This window comes from Raphanus sativus, chromosome 1, assembly GCF_000801105.2.
Source record: "Raphanus sativus cultivar WK10039 chromosome 1, ASM80110v3, whole genome shotgun sequence".
Taxonomy (NCBI): Eukaryota; Viridiplantae; Streptophyta; class Magnoliopsida; order Brassicales; family Brassicaceae; genus Raphanus; species Raphanus sativus.
The window spans coordinates 18,187,272-18,208,465 of record NC_079511.1 but is presented as its reverse complement, the minus strand read 5'-3'; the positions used below and the strand labels follow the sequence as shown (position 1 = coordinate 18,208,465).

Genomic DNA, 21,194 nt, shown 5'->3' with positions numbered 1-21,194 from the left:
TTGATCTAGCCTGAATAGCTGCTCGGTCGTGATTGAGATCACTCACATTCATCCTAGATTAACTCCTTTTAACCTGAATTCATTGATTGAGCTTTTTACTTGTTCTCTACGTCATTTTAAAACCAAAGTCAAATCTTCTTCTTAGCTTGATCTCGAAACTCATAGAACTAGAGTGTAGACTGGTCCTCTAGATTTGAATCTCAAATACTGCAATTGCAACTGTTAACTTGGCAGTAGCAAGGATTCATTTTTAGTGTATCACTTGCCTTCGCGGTTTGACTTTCTTTTCTGCAGGCTTGACTCATTATTTTCTGGTCCTCTCACACCCCTTTAGAGCTCTTTATGATGCCCACTGAAGGGTTCCTCCTTTTAGTCGAGTATGTAGACAACCTGAATTAGTCCTCGTCTATCTTTCCAAACCCGCTAAACTGGTCCATGGAAGTCCATGACCCATCCACCATACATATCTATACCAAGCATATGACTTGGGCTTCTTCATTCTGCGCCTGCTGTTGGGTATTTGGTATCATCTCATTTGCATTAAACCAAGCATGGCATTCGCTTTTTGCATACCTAACCAACTCCAGAGGATCTCTGTCTATTCCTCTAAATAATTTACATTTCTGGCCTTCCAGATGTACCAAATTATCCAAGGATATGAGTCTCTGTCAATCTCTGGTCCAGCAATTTCATTCTTCCTCTAGAATAGATAATCCATATTGGCTTAGATACGAGGCCGAGGAAAAATATCAGGGGCAGATGGTGTCGATGCTAAGGACCATACTTGCAAGGCTGGAGGACATTCAAATATGGCATGAGTAACAGTCTCTTCAGGCTCTCCACATCTTGGACAGTAATTATCGCATCTCATATTCCGCCGTATTAATTTTTTTGTAACAGCAACTTGTCATGTTATCAGTTGCCACATAAGACAGCATATCTTCTTTGATGCTTTTACTTTCCAAACAAAGGCTTGGAGTTTGGTTATACTCAGCTCCATGATTTCCATCTCCTCCTCAATCCTCATAAGGTTTTCATATTTTGTTTATAAATACATATTTTAACATCTATCATTTTAATATTTTGCGTGAATACATTATTCTGCTTAAATAACATAACTCTATTATTTTAGTAAATTTTATACTTGTAGCATCTATGTGAATCCTTTAGAATTTTTTTATCGAGATATAATATTTTGGATGTTATGGTATTAAGTTTTCTGTTTCTTTGTTATTAAATTAAGATTTCAAAATATAATATTATTTTTGTTTTTACAAACTAATTTTTTTATTCTTGCATTTTTTAAAAATATACTTTAGCATATTTGTATAATTTGTAATATTATCATTTTGAGTATAGAATATTTATTTTCAAAATTTTGTATTTATTTGAGAAAAAATTGAAAATTTGAAATCGATATTTGAGTTTGCAATAATCTTTTTACCACATTAATTTACTATTCTATAAAAAACAATTTGAATTTTTTGTAACATTTTTTATATTTTAATAAACAGATTTTATTATAATTAAAATAAACATTAAATTTAAAATCAAAATTGTGTTTTCGTCAAAATCTTTAATGAAATATTAAAATTTCAAAATTTCTAAAAACATATTTTGTAAATAATACATAAATTAAAGGTTATTTATATACTATATCTTGTATATAATAATTTTTAGATAATATATTTTTACAAGTTTCAAAATAAATAAAAAACTAGTATATAGTTATAGATATAAAAGTCTAACTTATGCTAATAAATTTATCTTTTGTACGTATATAAATATTACTTAGTTTAAAAAATTTACATGTTTTAACGGAGAAGGAAATAATGCAGATTTTGTTACCAAATCAGGAGAAGGAAATAGTGCGGATTTTGTCACCAAATTTAGTAACTATTATCATGAAATTGCCAAATGGAGAAAAAACAATCACTTTTACGGAAAAGGGAGGATTAATGCATTACAAAGGACATTGGAGGAAGTCCAAACAAATGACAATAGAATTCAAGAGGATATTATTGATATCATAAAGAAGCTACAAGATGTGTTTAGAGATGAGGAAGAATAGTGGGATAAGAAGGGTCAGAACATGTAGTACACGTCATGAGATCTTAACACTAATGTTTATCATGTTTTAACAAAACAACGTCAAGCTAAGAATCGAATTGTGAGTTACATGATGATGGTGGACCGTGGATAACAGAGGATAAAAGAATTGAAAAAGTAGCAGTAGAATATTTTAAAGATTTATTTAGTTTCATATTACCCTGAAAGTTTGAAAAAAAAAACTAAATGTGATTCCACCAAGCATTACTTATCAGAGGATGAAGTAAAGAAGAATTATTCATGATGCAACCAGAGAAAACAACCGGTCCAGATGACATGACACACTTTTCTTTCAGCACACATGGCCTATCATAAAAAAAATTCTTGATCTAGTGAATACTTTTTGAGAAAAGGAAAATTGGATGCAAGGTTGAACATTACAAATATATATATTTCATTCCATAAACAAAGAGACCTACCAAAATGATGGAACTGCGACTGATAAGTCTATGCAGTGTAGGATATAAGATCATTTCCAAGGTATTGTGTCAAAGGTTAAAGTGCTGTCATCCAATACTTATATCAGAAACACAATCGACTTTCATGGCAGGACGATTGATCTAAGATGTTAAAGCTTTTTGTAGGATTTTGGCTCTAAATAAAGAATATGATCCATCTTGGACCTGGACAGTTTTAAGGGATAAGAGAGCTTGTTTGGGATTTTTCTGGTTTCTTGATATGTGCTGATGACATTCATTAACTGACTGGAAAGGAGTTGGTGGAGTTTTAATGACCAAAGCTCCAAATAAGGCAAGTGTGAGAAAATGTAATTCTTTTTATTTCTATGCTTGCTGGTCCACTGCAAGTTGATGGCATGACTTCCTGATGGTTGAATTTATCTTCTGCAAGTCTTGGTTTAGGAAGAATTTCTTCTGGTCGGAATTGATTGGTTTGGAAAGGATTAAACTGAAAGATTGTCTAATCTCTTCATAATCGGTTCCTGGTTGGTTGGATAATTTCTTCTAGGATCCACCTGATCCAGTGTGGTTTGGTGCTCCTTAGGACATTATAGAGGATATCTAGAAATTGGATAAAGTCACATGGTTGCCAGACCTGAATTTGGTTTGATGGCAAACCTGAATCTTCCAATTTAGGTAAGTGTAGAACTAGTTTGATCAGTTTTAGAAAATAGGCCATAATTTCATATTTCGGTGGCCATTTCTCCTCAATAGTTGAGCCAGTTTTGGAAAATAATTCATCTTGAAATCTATAATTTTGTTTGGGTCAGACAGCTTTTTAAATGAGCTTTATGGACAGATTGGAAAACCTTTGACTTGTAAAATTCATATTTTTCTCTGGATAGTTTTGAGATTGATTCCACTTGGACAAAACAGCTTGTTGAATACAGAATCCATAAAAATTGGATTGATGGTAAAATCTATATTGATTTGTAGAATGTGACATTTTCACTGAACTGGCGCTTTAGATGATTGAATTGTGCGTACAGCTCTGGCTCAACTACTGATTTTGTAGCCGCATCAACATACCACACCATATTGGTGTCCTGATGGTGCGATGCATCCTCAATTTGAACCTTTGTGTGAGCTTGGCAAGAACTTTAAATGAGCTAAAAGATTTTCCGTGATTTGTATTTGATAGTCCTATTTTAAAAGTTCGCACAAAAAAAAAAAAGTCCTATTTTAAAAGATTCCTTTAGAGTATCTAAATAGTCTTCTCCGACCCTCGTCAAACATTTGAATTCAAATAAGATTTGAAATCAAATAAGATGGCGTGCAAATTATGTGCGAGAGCTGAGACATTTTTTCCAGACCAAAGATCTACAAAGTCTGAAGAGGGAAGGACACTTTTATCGCACACTCAAGCCTCGTGGCCCTCATGATAAGCTTCTTAGCACAATCTTTAAGAACCATCAAACAAAACCCAAAAACCCCTTCTGCTTTTCTCCCTTCTATTGCCAAAAGTAGTAGCCAGTTTTTTTCAAGAAAAAAAGAAAGAAATTAGAAACTATGTTCCATGGAGTAAAAAACCAGTAATTTCTTCAGTTTTTAAGGTTGGTTTCGAAGGTCCTAGGTTACACTCTCTTGCTCTTGTATGATGGACAGTTTCTGCGGAAGTGACGGCCTGAGCTTATTGTACTGTTTGAACAAAGCAAGGATACAACCATTGTTACTCTTTTTAATCTTAAAAGATAACGAGACAATGTCAAAGGAGTGTAGTTATGTTTTTTACCTGTTCATTAAAAGCTTTTATCTCCTCCTCTGTAAGAGCTTCTACTTCGCCATTGTTTTCATCCCAGCCAAGCGATCTGAGAAACTCGGCTTCTTCCTCATCTGGAGTGTCTGCTGCCTCAAAACCAATAGTATTCCTTTGAGTGACTTCAAGACCACGTGTAACCTGCGAACTCGACGAGTCACTAGCTACAAGCTCCTTTGCCGAGTTGACTTTTTCCTCCACGGAAGAAGAGACGCAAGTAGTTGAAGGGTTAACAGGATCGGTAGAGATGTTTGTTGATATAGTTTTCTGCTTCAGAGCACTGAAAAATGCATGCCTGCTCTGAGTTTGAGCGAAGTAAGGTTTCTTTTCAACGGTTTGTCCAGATGTCATGGTGAAGGAAGTAATTCCCTTGTGCTCCCTTGGGCTGTTGTTTGTACTTCTCACAGTAGTAGATTGTGGTGTTTGAGCAGTATTCATTAGCTGGCTAGAGTTGGGTCTGCTGTTTGGATTACTACTAGGACTTCCAGATTCTTTAACAGCAGCGACACCAGTTTCCCTAGCAGGTTTGAGAATCAACAGCTTCTTCTCTGATTTAATTTGACCAGTAGGATTAGACTGAACATTTCCAAGCAGGACAGAGGGGTGCTGTTGGGAGTTTCTTGAGGGAGCAAGACATGTTTCACCAGCTCGAACCATTTGCTTTGTCTTGGATTTATCAGAAGAGTTAAGAATCTGTCAAATTGAATAATTTAGATATTGATTGAAATGAATGATAGAATAGTAATGATGAACACTTACCGAGCTCTTTGGTGCTGACGGCACAACCGGAATCAACTGTCTCGACTGCTTGATTGCCAAGTCCTCAAATCTTTGCGTCTTCCCAGACCCCTGAAAACAATGGTTATTATCTTTACTTAGAGACAAGCAGAAAGGCAAGTGTAGGATAAACACAAACGACGATGACAGAAATCATACTTGTGGAGGGGTAAGAGTTCTTGCTGGAGCCTGCGCCAATGCTTCAGCCATGTTAAGACCAGTTGAAGATCCTATGCAAACAACATTGGCTTTCGGAGAAGTTAACGGCGCAGCACAAGCCTTCTCGATGACATTGGGAACCTCTGCCAGAGCCGATGTCCAACCTTCCCCACCAATCAAAGCAGAGTTACCAACTGGCAAGCTCTGAACAGCTGAGCCTAGACCAGGAGAAGAGACCCGTACAAGGTCTTGCCCGCCATGTTTCTCTTCAGTTCCAAGCGAAGGAAAATCCTTATCAAAACCAGTCCTCAAAAAGCTAGGTCCGTGAAGTATACCATTCCCGTTGTAACTACTACTACTACCACCACCATTTTTCAAGCCCACTGAAAGACCTCGAGACAAGTGGTCGGCCTGTTTCCTTGTTACCATTGAATGTGATCGTCGCAATTGGTCCTGATCCCTACCAGTTAAGATATTTCTGAGAGGGATAGAAGTGTCAAGGTCCCATGGATCCACATAGCTTACCCTATCCTTGTCCCTGCTGCGATCCTTATCCCGTTGACTCCTATTGAAGTTGAAACTACTATAGGGATGCTTAGAAGACCCATTACTAGAGCCCCTCCTCGAATTAGTAGAAGAAGATCGATCCAGAAAAGGAGAATGAACTGAATCAACATCGCTTTTGCTCCTAGAGTTCTTATTCCGACTATTATGTGGTAAAGATGCAGAATCTAATCACACAAGGAAAGAAAAAAAAAAGAGTTTTAATCACACCTTATTCCGACAAAACAAACAAACAAACAAATCAGATGGTATAGGAGTGGAGAATACCTGAGTGAGAAGAAGATGATATAAGGAGGTGGTTTGAACTCCCACCACCAGAAGCATGCCCTGAACTTCTCAACCATTCCGGAACTAAAGAGGGTTCACCTTTGTCCATTATGAAAGCCGTACCTCATCAGATAAAAAAGACAGACAGATACACACTAAACCTTCTTCACCCAACCAACCAACCAACCAACCACACAAATAACAATATCTTTTAATTTTTTTTCTTCCACCTATCCTAGCATCCAACTATGAATCCAAATCCCTCTCGGCTTCTTAAACTCAGTATCAATCTATTAGAACAACACTCTCATCGCAACCACCTTTAAGCCGGTTCAATGCCTTCCAAGTGATAGAAACCCTAGCACCTACGCATATGCCTCTCTAATTATCAGGACAATCTAAAAATAAAATAAAAAAAATCAGCCAAAATTATCCCTAACCCGATACAACAAGGATGTAGAGAGGGCGAGAGAGAGAGGACACCAAAACCCTAATTCGGAAAGGAGATTGTTCGTTTAATCGCAGGAAACAGGGAGATGCAATCGAAACCAATGGATTTCTACCCACACGAGGTAGAGATACTGGAAACGTGATACAAGGAAGAGCGAGCGAGCGAAAGAGAGAGATGGAAATTTATGGAATCAGAAGGAGGCAATTAGGGTTTTTGTTCGCGATGAAGGAAATTTTTGGTAATTTGTGTGTTCTGTGCGAATTAGCATTGGAGGAACGAAACGTATGAAGAAACAACAGCCCTCTTTTCCTCTCCCTTAAAAATCTAACTTTTATTTTCGTTATTTCTGATTTTGATTTCATTTGTTAAAATATTCGGTTCGTAGCTTCTTATGAGCGGCCCGGCCCATAACTTTCTTCTTTTGGTATTTTTCACTTTTTTTTCTTTTTCTTTCGTGGTTATACCGACCTCAGTGCCGAAATCAAGTACGATGATGCAAACTAACGAGGAGAGGGAAGATTCAGAACCGTTATCTCCTCGGACAAAATTTCAGTGAAAAAGTTTGATGATTTTAAGCACAACATTTATCTTCAAATTCTTCTTCAAATTCTTTATGTACAACTCTTCTATGAATTGTACAACTCTTCTATGAATTTTTATAAATGAAATGAAACTCTTCTTCAAATTCGTTTAGGTGCGAAAATATTGGGATCAAAACTGATAGACAATCTTTTATTCGAAATCACCTAGGCAAAATCAATCAAGTATTAAAACCATGCATAAACAAAATTTTGTTGTTGATAGGAGAATGATCCGTCCATGCCTAAATTAAATTACCTAGATGAAATTGGCTGTTTAAAGGAGGACGATTGGACTATTCCTAGATGGAATTGCCAAGTTTACATAGGACGAAAATGACCATATCTAGATGAAAATGACAATTTTCAAAGGCAAAACGATTGTGTCTTACATTTCCTTGAAGCAGAAATGATCACGCAGATTCACTAACACAACTACAAGTTTTATTTTCTCATATTGATTAAAATACAGACAGACATATATATTTTTCGAAGAATCGATTCGTTTGAGCAGAACGTGTTCCAAACATATGGGTAGCTGATCACAAAAGAAACGATTGTGTCTAAACAAAATGATCACTATCAAGATGAAACAGTTGTTATATTAGACATAACTATCTTACCTAAAAGAAAGGACCAAAGCCCAAATATCCACTTTGTAAAAAAATAATAAGATTAAGCTTAGATTAAAAAGGAATGTTTTTTTCAAAAAAAAAATGTAAAGAGGAAAGCTTTTTCTCTTACTTATTTTCTTTCTTTCTTTTTTTTTGGGAGAAAGGGTTTCTTACTTATTTTCTTACTTTGTCTAGTAGGAAAGTAAGATATATCCACTTAGGCTTTGATGGGTAGAGCATTAGCATTAGCAAATCGATAACCAAACCAAACCGAAATTTAATTCGGTTAGTTTCAAAATTTATTTTTAAAATTTCGGTTAACCAAAAATCGACGGTTCGATTCGGTTCGGTTTCGGAAAACCGAAGTTGCATGACTAGTTTTTACCCTAAAATCTCTCTTACCAACACTAAAATTACACAGCTTGAGTGGAAAGCTACAGTAGTCTAACATGACTTACAACACTAAATACTATTCACTTATTAAATAAGTATTACTTTATATTAAATTAATATCCAATAAATAAGGTAAATATGAATAAATAGTAAAATAAAATAAATATAATATAATATATGCTGCAATACTGTATTTAAATCTTTTGTTTAAATTTTATAATACACTGGAATAATAAATATTTATTTTGAAAATATATTAGTGTAATGTATTTTAATATAATACTAGAGCTTGCTTGACCCATACACCCGTGCGGGTTTTGATTTTATTTTTTCAAAATCAATATTTTTTTTTCATAATTAGAATCATATATTTTAGATGTGTCATTATATAACTAAATGTATATTGGCTATTTGAATATTTTAGGTTCTTATACATCATAATCGAATCCGAATCAAAATCAAAATGGATAATATGATTACTTTTGGTTATTTGGTAATTTTTAGGTTATTTTTAGTTTGGATACAAAATATTTGAACTGAATCAGGTAATATGGTTATTTTTGGTCAAATATTTGAAATTTTAGATAGATTAGTTATTTGGATATTTTTAAGTTCCAATACATCAAAATTGAATCCACTCAGACCAGGAGAATCTCACTCAAAAGTCACCAAAAAAAATTATAGTACTGGAATGGAGCCTAATTTGAAAACTCAAAAAATCTAATACCTCAAAAAACGATATATACTTGAATGAGTATCCGAAAGACAATATTGCTAACTGTATATTATTATATTTACCTGAATAATTAAAAAGAGTAAAACTACTATTTTAGTGATATTGAGGCGTTCTAGTTTATACATCATGTGTGTTTTTTTACATATTTATAAATAAATATTGATTTTATATAAATGTGTAGTATATATTTTATAATTTAAATTTATTAAATAAAATAATTTTATAGTTTATATTGAGTAATTTTATTTTAGTTTTGAATTGTCAATCATTTCAATAAGATTTAAAATATACCCTCTCGTCCGCACAAATATATTTTATATAGTTTTTCATGGACCAAAATTATCAAAATTACAATATAAAGCAATCACAATAATAGAAATTTATCTTTAATTGATAAATTCGTTGGCTAGCTAGATTATAGTAAGTACTAGTTATAATTTTAACTAGAATTTTGATCTCTGCATCCGCACATGTATTTTTTGTTTAATAGATAACATTTATGGTTTACTTGTTATTTATATATATATATATATTACAATTTTTTGTATATTTGTTGATTGTTCTTGTGTGGTCATATGTTAAATTAACCAAAATGATATGTATATAAATATGATCATTTTTACTACATATACCATTTTTATATTATTTTTGTTTAATATATTTAGTTATATTAATACATTTATTTTTCAAAAAAAAAATATTTTATGGTAAATAATTTTTTATCTTTTCCAAATTTCCATGTATCTCGGATAATTTTATATGCCAAACAAATGAGAAATATACAACGTTTAAAAACGAAAATAAATAGTTTTAGAATTAATGTAATGTTAATTTTGAGAATATTTTTTTGCTTATATAGTACTAGGGGAAGACCACGCTACGCGCGGAATTTGGTACTTTCACATATAGTTTTAAATTTTTTACGTGATTTTGTTCATCTTTGCTTCTAACCAATTTCTACATAAGTCTTTTGCGATTGGTCTATTTACAAATTTGTGCTGTAAAGATTGTGGGATATTAAACCCTTTAACAAAAAAAAGGATTGTGGGATATTGCATTGTGATACACTAAAAATGAATTTTTGATATTGCCAAGTTAACAGTTGCAATTGTAGTACTTGAGATTCAAATCCAGAGGACCAATCTACACTCTAGTTCTATGAGTTCCGAAATCAAGCTAAGAAGAAGATAATGAATTGGTTTTAAAAGTGACAATAGTAAACAAGTAAAAACACGAGATTGATTCAATTAAAAAAGAGCTAGCCTAGGGTATTTCATTGGGTGTTTAATTGGAACCAAAAAATTATTCAAGCGCGGTGAAGTGCTTTCTAGAACTCGGACCACTCAGCTGGAACACTCCACTGTCGTGGCAGTGATCGCTTTGTAGATCGATCTCACCACCTAACTGTCGTTGGGATGAGAATCGATTGCAAGCCTTAAAGAACAGGTCCGATCAGTTCACTTACTACCCTAATATCTACTTTCACTGATTAGGGATACTAAGCTCATTCAATACATGTCAAGTTATCACCTAAGCGGTTAACTAGGTGATGAACTAGGGATCTAACATCAAGTGATCAGATTAATAAAAGCAGTAAGAACAGTATGAATGAAGAACAATTATGAAATCGCTTATCTCTGTTTAGCTCATTGTCTCAACACCCTAAAAACCCTAGGCGAGCAAGGCTACTACTCGATCATGATGCAGAGAATCAAAGACATAAATCCTGAATAAAATTGCATAAGAACAGAATGGAAAACAATAGGGTTCAGATTATCTTCTCTATGAGAGGATGGATTCTTCTCTCTTACAAGTTGCAGATCGCAAATTCAGTTTACTCTTGTAAAAACTAGCGTAAGAAAATAATAAAATGATAGGTGGCGTTTCTATATGGAGGCGCCAGTGAGTAGAATAGAGATTAGGGTAACAAGGCTTTAATTCCCGAAATAGGAGTTTCCATCTCAACCTGAAAAGGCAACACTTTCGAGACAAAACTCCTTATGTTCAATTAAGATCAGCGTGAGCTTCTTGTCACAGGCTCTACTCAGTGAGAACGGGCTAGGTATAGAACAGGCTAACTTTTATGGTGGAGTTCAAGAGTGTTTAGGGGTTACCAAAAGCGGAATGCAAAATGGATTCTTCCCCTTCTCGTCACCAGTAAACAAAAACAAAAAACTTTTTCTTTTTCTTTTCTTTTCTTTTTATATATATATATATATATATATATATACTGAAATACAAGATGCTGGGGTGACGAGGAAGGAGGTAACAAGTAATGTACATGATGCCACTGGTGATTCATCCTGGTTCGTTCTAGCCACCTCCTTCCTTCATTTTTCTCTCTGGTATCGGAACAGGCTCTCATTGATTGTTCTCTTGTCTGCACAGATTGTTCCGCCTTCACTGTGTGAGCATTGATGAGTAAGAACTGCATCGATCCTTTCCTCTCCGACCTTTTTGCACATATCTGCACATAAAGTACTAGAAAAGCAATTGCATGAGGGTGAAACAAAAGGTCAGGGTTCAAGGTAGGAACTAGCTAAAGATGAGCTAGCCACTCAGGAACAGCAAGAAGGATAAAATCGGATAAGAAGTCCTAAGTGTAGTTCTCATTCTCCCTTGATCTAGTGCCCATGACAAGAAGAATTAAAGTCCAGATTAGGTTTAGATAAAGTGGAGTTAAGTCTGCCTAGTGTAACCTGATCGGTATAGAACTTCTGGAGTGTCAAATGAGATAAGTCAGGGTGTTCCAGGTCCATGTATGGGTCTTTCATCACTGCTTAGGTCACTGAATAAGAAGGTTAAAGCACGAGGTGGTTAAAAGAGCATCACAAAATAAGGTCCTGATACCCACAATAGTTTTGACTGACTCGATCCTAAAAACTGACACGATAAAAACATTAAAATGACACAAGGACTGACTCGAAAAACACACAAGGGAATATAGTATAATCGCTCCCCCAGACTTAGTTCACACCATCCCTGGTTGTGAAAATAAATCAGAGGAAGCTGAAACACACCAAACAGAAGCAAATAACATGAAAAGTAAATAGTTCAGATGGATAAGACAAAGGGATAGAAATAGTCCTTCCGGACTCAGTCTGAATTGCCGCTACCGGAGTGACCAGCCGTCCTCCTGTTCCTCGGAAGTCTCTCTCCTCCAGTGGATGTTTTGGCTTGTTCCTTGCCTGGGCGCCTCGTGCTCTGCGGTGTGCGCTCCTATTGGCCTCCAATGCAGCCGCCTGTGATCACCCTGAGTATCCTCTTCATGAAGCTGTTGTTCTTCTTCTGGGAATCAACCATCCAGCGTATGTAGGCGTGATCATCAGTCACATTGGTGAAGTCCTCCAGGTCGTACTCACCATCAGCCGATGGAGTCACATGCTCCACATCCTCCATATCATCTTATCATCATTCGGAACTGGCGCACGTGGATCCTCGCAGAGGTGCTCTTCATCGAGCAAGAACACAATGTTCTCTAGACATAAGAAGTCTGTGAACCCAGGCATAGGGAGCTTGCAGTATAGAGGGTTCCCTTCTTTGTCTTGGAACTTGTAGGTGTTCTCGCGGCGCAAGATGTGGCACGCGATCAGGTAAGGTGTATCAATATACTCATGCTCTACAACAACCGTGTAGGAGCTGAGGTTGATGTTGAAGCGCTGGAACAAGAGAGTAAGCAGACTACCGCAACGATCCTTCTTGTCATTTGTACGAATCAGGGTGTCTCTGCGCTCAGCGAACATGGAGATGAGATGGAACCCTGGGTTGTTCTTGACTTCCTGGATCGGTATTATGTTTTCTCTGCGCATCTCGTCCTCAAGCCCTGTGTAGAGAACCTGGAGCTCTTCATTCGTGATCTTGGAGGTGTACTCCTTCGCGAACAGGATGTTTGACACGATCTTGGCGATGATCCGGATAGTGGGGTTCCGGATCTGCGACTGGTAGGCCTTGCGAGAGGTGAACTTTCCGGCTGCAATGAGATCCCAAAAGATGTCTGCCGGCTTGAACTTTTTCTCCACTGAAACCCCTTTAAGTGTGTCTGCAATCTCGAGTAGCTCGTTCAGATCGTTGAGAGAGATCGCTGATCAAGCATGTCGCGAGCACTTGTCTGACCAAATCTGGGTAGAGAACCTGGGCTTGGAAACAGAGAGGAGCAAGACCTATAGCCTGCAGCGTGTGAAACACTTCGGTGTCAAGGCCTAGATCGGCTAGGGTCTCCTGGTAAGCGAACCGTGTGAGCAAGATCTCTGCTAAAAGGAGCCGGTTGAATCTCGCCGCTGATTCCTTGTCCCATCCCTCAACATTGTAGTCAAGGAGCAGTGGGTCATTGATGTTGATCGGCTCACCCTCATTCTTGTATGGCCATGGGTAACCAGGCGGAGCTCTTGCGGCTGGAGGAGGTGTGCTCTTGATCGCTTTTGGGTGTCTCATGCGTGGAGGCATCTGCAAAACAAAAACAATATCCCAAAATCAGCACAGTTCATCGGTTGTTCTAGAGACGATGGAACAAACCAATCTTTCAATTTTACTCAAGTCCATCGATTTCTAGACAACCTACACAAGCCTCAATCTTGACAACACAAATCACAAGCATCAAGAATCACAATCAACAAATCGGTTCCTATCCCATTCGAAATCAATCACCAGTTCAATTCTAGTAGCAAATATAAAATCAAAAGCCACAATCTAGGACCAAATCGCAAAGCATAAAGGGAAAAAGAGGATCCAAGAAGTCACTCCCAATTCGCGATTTGCATGCGCAAAAGGGGGAGAGTCCTTGATTGGAGAGGTGATTCCTGCAAAACAAACCAATCTCTAGAGAACCCAAGAAGTTAGAACCAAAATCGATGGAAGAGATGGAGAGGTGAGTTCACGATTTTAGGGTTCTAAAGGGGGTGGTTTACGGCGAGAGAGATGAAATGGGGGAGTGGAGTGAGTGGGCCTTAAATAGGCCAACCAAACCGCTTCCCCTTCCCCTTTTTTTATTTTTTTTTTATTTTTTTTTTAATTTTTTTGGGTCGAGAACTTAGCTGGGAACAATCGGCGGAACAACCGCTGGAGTGTTCTTCTGAGAAGGTCTCGAATTTTCTTGATTTTTTTTTCAACCTGCAAGTTAGTTCCTAAAAATGATAAAAACAAAACCAGCAATATTTACACTCACCAGTGGGTTGCCTCCCACCAAGCGCTTGTTTTTTGTCACTAGTTTGACTTCAATGAGCCGATTAGGCCTGAAGGGGGTCGTTTAAGGGTATCTCTACACCTTCAGCGATTGTTGTGTCAGCAAGATATGGCTTGAGACGCTGACCATTGACAACAAATTCTCCACCTCTCTTGTCCAGCAACACAACAGCTCCACAGGGGCGAACCTCCTTGATGGTGAAAGGTCCATACCATCTGGATTTAAGCTTTCCAGAGAACAGCTTAACCCTGGAATTGAAGAGTAAGACCTGATCATTCGGAGAAAAGCTTTTGCTGATGATCCGTTTGTCATGGGATGCCTTGCTCTTTTCCGTGTAAATCTTAGAGCTCTCATAGGCCAGATGCCTGATCTCTTCTAACTCGTGGATCTGAATAGTTCGCCTCTCTTTGGCGGGTTTGATGTCGAAGTTGAGTAGTTTGATAGCCCAAGCCGCCTTGTACTCTAAATCAACAGGTAGGTGGCACACCTTGCCATAAACCAGGTGATAGGGAGTGGTCCCTAATGGGGTCTTGTAGGCATTTATGTACGCCTAGAGAGCATCGTCAAGCTTAAGGGACCAGTCCTTACGGGTGGTGTTGACTGTCTTCTGCAGGATGTTTTTGATCTCTATGTTAGAAACCTCTATTTGACCACTTGTTTGGGGATGATAGGCGGTTGCAACCTTGTGTTTCACGCCATTCTTGCTCAACAATCCTTGGAACAACTTATTGATGAAGTGAGTTCCACCATCGCTTATGACCACTCTAGGTACTCCAAATCTTGGGAAGATGATGGAGGTAAACATCTTGGTTACAACTCGTGCATCATTGGTTGGACTAGCAATCGCTTCTACCCACTTGGAGACATAATCCACAGCAACCAGGATGTACTCATTCTTGTGAGAGACTAGGAATGGTCCCATGAAATCGATCCCCCAGCAGTCGAACACTTCTACTTCCAAGATGTAGTTCTAAGGCATCTCGTTTCTCTTGCTGATACTCCCCATCCTTTGGCATGAATTGCACCGTGATATGAAAGCGTGAGCATCCCTGAACATAGTGGGCCACCAGAAACCGGCTTGGAGTATCTTGGAAACTGTCTTGAAGGTGGCAAAGTGACCAGCATAGGAGGAACCGTGACAGTGATGAAGGATCCCTGGAATATCAGTTTCCGGAACACACCTTCTGAAGATCCCATCATTGTCTTGCCGATACAGATACGGCTCATCACAGAAGTAGTGCATTTGCTTCCCTTAGAAATTTCCTCTTTTCATTCCCAGTGAACCTCAAAGGTTCCTTCTCACCTACCAATAGCTACCAAGAAGTTGGCAATCTCAGCAAACCAAGGAAGATTCGGGTACTGCTTCTGGATCACTGCAGCGAATGCTTCGTCTACGCGGGAACAGTCCTTGCTAACAGGTGACGACGGTTCCATGTTGCACAGACCAATCGCATTAATGTATTCCATCGGCTGTTCCTCGTCAAGAACTGTCTCATCTGACATTTTCATCCTAGAGAGATGATCTGCTACCCCATTATCAACTCTCTTCTTGTCTCTTATCTCTAGATAAAATTCTTGGAGCAAGAGAATCCATCTTAAGAGCCGCAGCTGAGCATCCTTCTTTGTGAGTAGGTACTTAAGAGCCGCGTGATCTGTGTGCACGATCACCTTTGATCCAACTAGATAGGACCTGAACTTCTCAAAAGCGAACATGATTGCAAAGAGCTCCTTATCTGTGGTTGTGTATCGGCACTGAGCTTCATCCAAAGTTCTGCTCGCATAGTATATCACGTGCAGCTTCTTGTCTTTACGCTGTCCAAAGACTGCTCCAACTGTATAATCACTCGCGTCTGTCATGATCTCAAAAGGAAGATCCCAGTCTGGAGGTTGAACAATCGGTGCACTGACTAGGGCTCCCTTAATTGTGTGGAATGCGGCAAGGTAGTCACTGTCAAAGGCGAATTGAGCTTCCTTGCAGAGCAATCGTGTGAGTGGTCTCGCGATCTTAGAGAAGTCCTGGATGAACCTCCTATAGAAACCAGCGTGTCCTAAGAAACTCCTGATTCCCTTCACTGAATTTGGTGGCTGCAGACTCATCATGACCTTGATCTTTGCCTTGTACACCTCAATGCATTTCTCTGATATCTTGTGTTCTAGAACAATTCCATCTCTGACCATGAAGTGGCATTTCTCCCAGTTCAGCACCAGATGCTTCTCCTCGCATCGCTTCAGCACCCTGCACAAATTTGACAAACATACATGAAAGGAGCTTCCAAAGACGCTGAAATCGTCCATGGAAACTTCCATTATGTCCTCTATCAGATCAGTAAAAATCGACATCATGCAGCGTTGGAAGGTCACTGGAGCATTGCACAAGCCGAAGGGGATCCTCCTGTATGCATATGTTCCATATGGGCATGTAAACGTCGTCTTCTCCTGATCGTCTGGGTGGATGGGAATCTGAAAGAAACCTGAATAACCATCTAAAAAGCAATAGTAAGGGTGGTTAGCCAATCTCTCAAGCATCTGATCAATAAAAGGAAGTGGGAAGGGATCCTTGCGAGTCGCAGCATTCAGTTTACGAAAATCAATGCACATGCGATGACCAGTAACTGTTCTAGTAGGGATCAATTCATTCTTTTCATTTGTTATCACAGTGATCCCACTCTTCTTAGGTACTACAAGAACATGACTAACTCAATTACTATCAGAAATCGCATAGATCACACATATTAGACACAAAGTGTCCCACATCGGGTATTGGAAGGGATCCTTAGCAATATATAAGATAGATGGGTCACTTCTCTTATCACCAATTGGTTTTAAGTTTGAAGTCCATCTAGCTTAACATGGTATCAGAGCCCGATCCATACAGTCCAACTTGATCTACATCGATCTGGCCCAAAGTTGGCCTATCGATCTTTGCCCGAGCATTCCGAGATTGACGCTCAGAGAGCCATCATCTCGAGGGGGCGTATTAGACACAAATTGTCCCACATCGGGTATTGGAAGGGATCCTTAGCAATATATAAGATAGATGGGTCACTCCTCTTATCACCAATTGGTTTTAAGTTCGAAGCCCATCTAGCTTAACAACACCAGCTTCTAGAAGTTTCATTATCTCTTTCTTTACAACATCTTTTAGATTTGGGTTTAACCTCCTCTGATGTTCTACATAAGTCATAGATTCATCTTCTAGGTGTATTATATGCATGCACATATCAGGTGAAATGTCAGGTATGTCAGCTAGAGAGTAACCTAATGTCTTATGATATTTTCTCAGTTCACACAAAAGCAGAGCAGTCTCGGCATTGTTCAGGCCAGCATTCATAATGACATGATATGTTGAGTTTGGTCCAAGAAATGCATACTTGAGTCCCTTGGAAAGGGATTTGAGCTCTACCTTTGGAGCTTTCAGCTCGCTCCATGAGTCATTGGTCTGAGCTCGCGGAACAGACGGGTTTTGAGGCGCGGTTGTTCCAGCTGATTTACTGGACTCGCTGTTCTCCCCCAGACTTAGATTCGCCACCATCCTCTCAATACTCCTGGCTGAATCCAGGATCTTGGCATAGGCATCAGCATCAACACTCTCTAAGCTCTGCTCGGCTTCAGCTCTGACTAAGGCGAGTTCAAGAGGATCATCAGTGAGAATCTCTTCAATCATTCCCTCATGCGGCTCAACGGATCACCCTCTTCTTGGACAGTAAAGGTTTGTCCATCTAACATCGGTTTCTTGAGCATCTGATTCATCTCAAACTTCATCACAATATCTCCAAGATGGAGATCAATATTTCTCGTCGGACATCAATGATAGCTCCAACAGTGCATAGGAATGGTCTGCCCAGGATCAGGGGATCCTTTGACTCCTCCTCGATTTCCTGAACAATGAAATCGGCAGGGACAAGTGTGTTCCCAACCAGAACTTGAAGATCTTCAAGGATTCCAACTGGAGACTTCACAGATCGATCAGTAAACACTAGAGACATCCTGGTAGGCTTGAAGTCTGTGTATCCAAGGCGCTTAGCCACATAATAAGGCATGAGGTTTATGCTTGATCCTAGATCGACCAGTGAGCATGAGAAGACTGTTCTCCCAATCTGAACCGAGAGGACAAATTTTCCCGGATCACCCAGCTTCTTGATCCTTTTGTTCTGGAGCATTGCACTGCACTCCTTAGAGACAATCATGAACTCGCTGTCATCAGATATCTTCCCAGAGATCAGTCCCTTCACAAAGCTACGCATGGATGGTATCATCTGGATCGCACTCATCAGAGGGAGTTTGACAGTTAGATCTTCCAGCATCTTCCTGCACTTCATCTCCTCCGTATCCTTGCGTGTAACCTTAGCCGGAACAGGGTAGGGCACTTTCGGTACATACTGACGAGCAGGGGAAGGTGCTGCAGCCGGTGGAACAACCCCAGCGGGTCGCTCTACATCAGTCGGAACAATCTCAATAGGTTGTTCTGCCTTTTCCTCATCTGTAGGTACAGCTTCAGGCGGTTGATTCGACTCCTTCTGCTTCCCTTTCTCAGCCGATGTGAATCTCCTAGGGTCCAGATCAGGCAGTTGCTTTCCACTCCTTAGACCTACTGTATTGCACTCCTTGGGGTTCTTATCTGTTTTTCGAGGGAGAGTTCCTTGCTGTCTCTTCACACTCTCAGCAGTCTAAGCAATCTGAATATCCATTTGTCTCATATGGCTTGAGACATTGTCATACTTGGCACTCAGGTCATTGAACATTGATTCATCCTGGTGTTGATGTCGTTTGTGACCTGGTTCAGTGCTTTTCTCTGGATCTGCTGACCTTGGAGTAGTTGGCTCATCATATTCGCGAGGCTCTTCATATCATCATGCGGAGCAGTCTGAGCGGTTGTGCAGCCTGCTGATTAACCGGCTGTTTCTGGCTGTGTAACTGGGCATTCTGAGATGGGCTGAGGACAAAGGTTCTTCCCTGATTCCCATAGGGCCTTTGGTATCCACTGTTCTGACCCTGATTGCCTTGAGCATTGTCTTGGTTACCGTCTGGTTTAGGGGCGTTGAACAGGTGGGGATTGTTCCTCACGTTATGGTTTGGGTGATAGTTCTTGAACTGCCATCCTTGCCCATTCACATAGCTCACTTCATGCTGATCCTCAGCCGACTGATCTGCCTCTGATGTGCCTTCCGCGGTTGCTTTATCCTGAGGGGATTCTTCCATTATGAAGACCTGGTTCTGATTGCTCTTAATCAGCTGATCAACCTTGGCAGAGAGCTCATCAATTTTGCTGTTATCAACGCTATTCACCTTCTGAGTGCGATCAGTCTCGCGGTTATTATCAGCTGAGCTTGAGGCCATCTTCTCAATCAATGCAAAGGCACCTTGAGTGGACTGGGTCATGAAATCTCCATTACTGGCTTAGTTCAAGGCGTTCTTGTATTCCCAGCCTACTCTATCGTAGAACACTCCCAGCAGGTAGTCTTCCTCAAACCCGTGATGTGGGCACTCTCTTTGGTAGACATTGAATCGTTCCCATGCATCGCAGAACGGCCCATCTGCTAGCTGCTTGAAGGTCGTGATCTTCTGTCTCAAAGCTGCTGTCTTCGATTTTGTGTAGAAGTGACTCAAGAAAGCAGATCGGACTTGTTCCCAAGTGGTGAGCGATCCAGTAGGTAGGGAATCTAGCCAGCGAGAAGCCTTCCCATCAAGCGAGAAAGGGAACATAGTACACTTGATGAAATCGCGTGGTACTCCATTTGCTTTAGTGAAACCATACATCTTCTCAAAGTGCACAATGTGGTCCATCGGTATCTCACCAGGAAGTCCATTAAAGATCTTCCTTTGCACCAGACTTATCAAGGCTGGCTTGATCTCAAAGTCTTGCCTAGTGCACGGTGGAGGGTTGATGGCAGATTGTGTAACAGGTAGATTACGCAGTAGATTTCTCTGGCCGATCCGAACAACCTCCTCGGGTTGGTTCTGCTGATTTGCAGCATTCAGAGCAGCTTGCTCGGCAGCAGCTTGCTGCGCTTGGATCGTTTGCTGCATCTGCTGCATCTGCTGTTGCATGAGTGCAAACGCAGCAGTAAGATCATCCCCGTGGTCACCCATGTTGGTGTTCGTAGATCTCGGCTGTTGACGGTTCTGTCGTTCCAATCTCACTAATTCTTCGTTGGTAAGCTGATGCAGTGGTCCTTGTGCGTTGCTCCGAGTATGCCTACTGGTCATGCACCTGGATCATCAGCTGAAACAAAGAAATAAAAGCGAGTTAGATATCTTAGACCAGATATGAAACCGAAAATTAGAGGTAAAAAATCTGGTTCCGTCGCAACGGCGCCAAAACTTGATACACTGAAAATGAATCCTTACTACTGCCAAGTTAACAGTTGCAATTGTAGTACTTGAGATTCAAATCCAGAGGACCAGTCTACACTCTAGTTCTATGAGTTCCGAAATCAAGGTAAGAAGAAGATAATGAATTGGTTTTAAAAGTGACAATAGTAAACAAGTAAAAACACGAGATTGATTCAATTAAACAAGAGCTAGCCTAGGGTATTTCATTGGGTGTTGAATTGGAGCCAAACAATTATTCAAGCGCGATGAAGTGCTTTCTAGAACTCGGATCACTCAGCTGGAACACTCCACTGTCGTGGCAGTGATCTCTTTGCAGATCGATCTCACCACCTAACTCTCGTTGGGATGAGAATCGATTGCAAGCCATACAGAACAAGTCTGATCAGTTCACTTACTACCCTAATATATATTTTCGCTGATTAGGGATACTAAGCTCATTCAATACATGTCAAGTTATATCCTAAGCGGTTAACTAGGTGATGAACTAGGGATCTAACATCAAGTGATCAGATTAATGAAAGCAGTAAGAACAGTATGAATGAAGAACAGTTATGAAATCGCTTACCTATGTTTAGCTCATGTCTCAACACCCTAAAAACCCTAGGCGAGCAAGGCTACTACTCGATCATGATGCAGAGAATCAAAGACATAAATCCTGAATAAAATTGCGTAAGAACAGAGTAGAAAACAATAGGGTTCAGATGATCTTCCTGGTTAGCGCCTTGGCTGGTTTGGTAAGGTGTTGGGTTGACCATCTGATTGGCTTCTGGTACAGCTACGGTTTTAGATATTGCTTCAGCTTCTGGTTTAATGACCACAT

General features: G+C 39.5%; 1 protein-coding gene, 1 non-coding gene and 1 pseudogene across 2 annotated transcripts; 1 reads left to right on the top strand and 2 right to left on the bottom strand.

The window, feature by feature from the left end:
• Positions 1-3,847: 3,847 nt before the first annotated feature.
• LOC108812229 (uncharacterized) lies at positions 3,848-6,867 on the bottom strand. The gene is made up of 5 exons (XM_018584429.2): positions 6,091-6,867; positions 5,260-5,990; positions 5,083-5,172; positions 4,300-5,016; positions 3,848-4,205 (listed from the first exon to the last, which is right to left on the bottom strand). Exons 1-5 carry the CDS (start codon positions 6,197-6,199, stop codon positions 4,137-4,139), a joined length of 1,716 nt encoding a protein of 571 aa, XP_018439931.1. The 5' UTR covers positions 6,200-6,867; the 3' UTR covers positions 3,848-4,136.
• Positions 6,868-12,891: 6,024 nt separating this feature from the next.
• On the bottom strand, positions 12,892-18,869 carry LOC130497406 (uncharacterized; annotated as a pseudogene).
• A 639-nt stretch (positions 18,870-19,508) lies between these two features.
• Positions 19,509-19,616, top strand: LOC130497811 (small nucleolar RNA R71). The gene has a single exon (XR_008936799.1). It is a non-coding gene; the product is annotated as a small nucleolar RNA R71 (small nucleolar RNA).
• Positions 19,617-21,194: the final 1,578 nt, after the last annotated feature.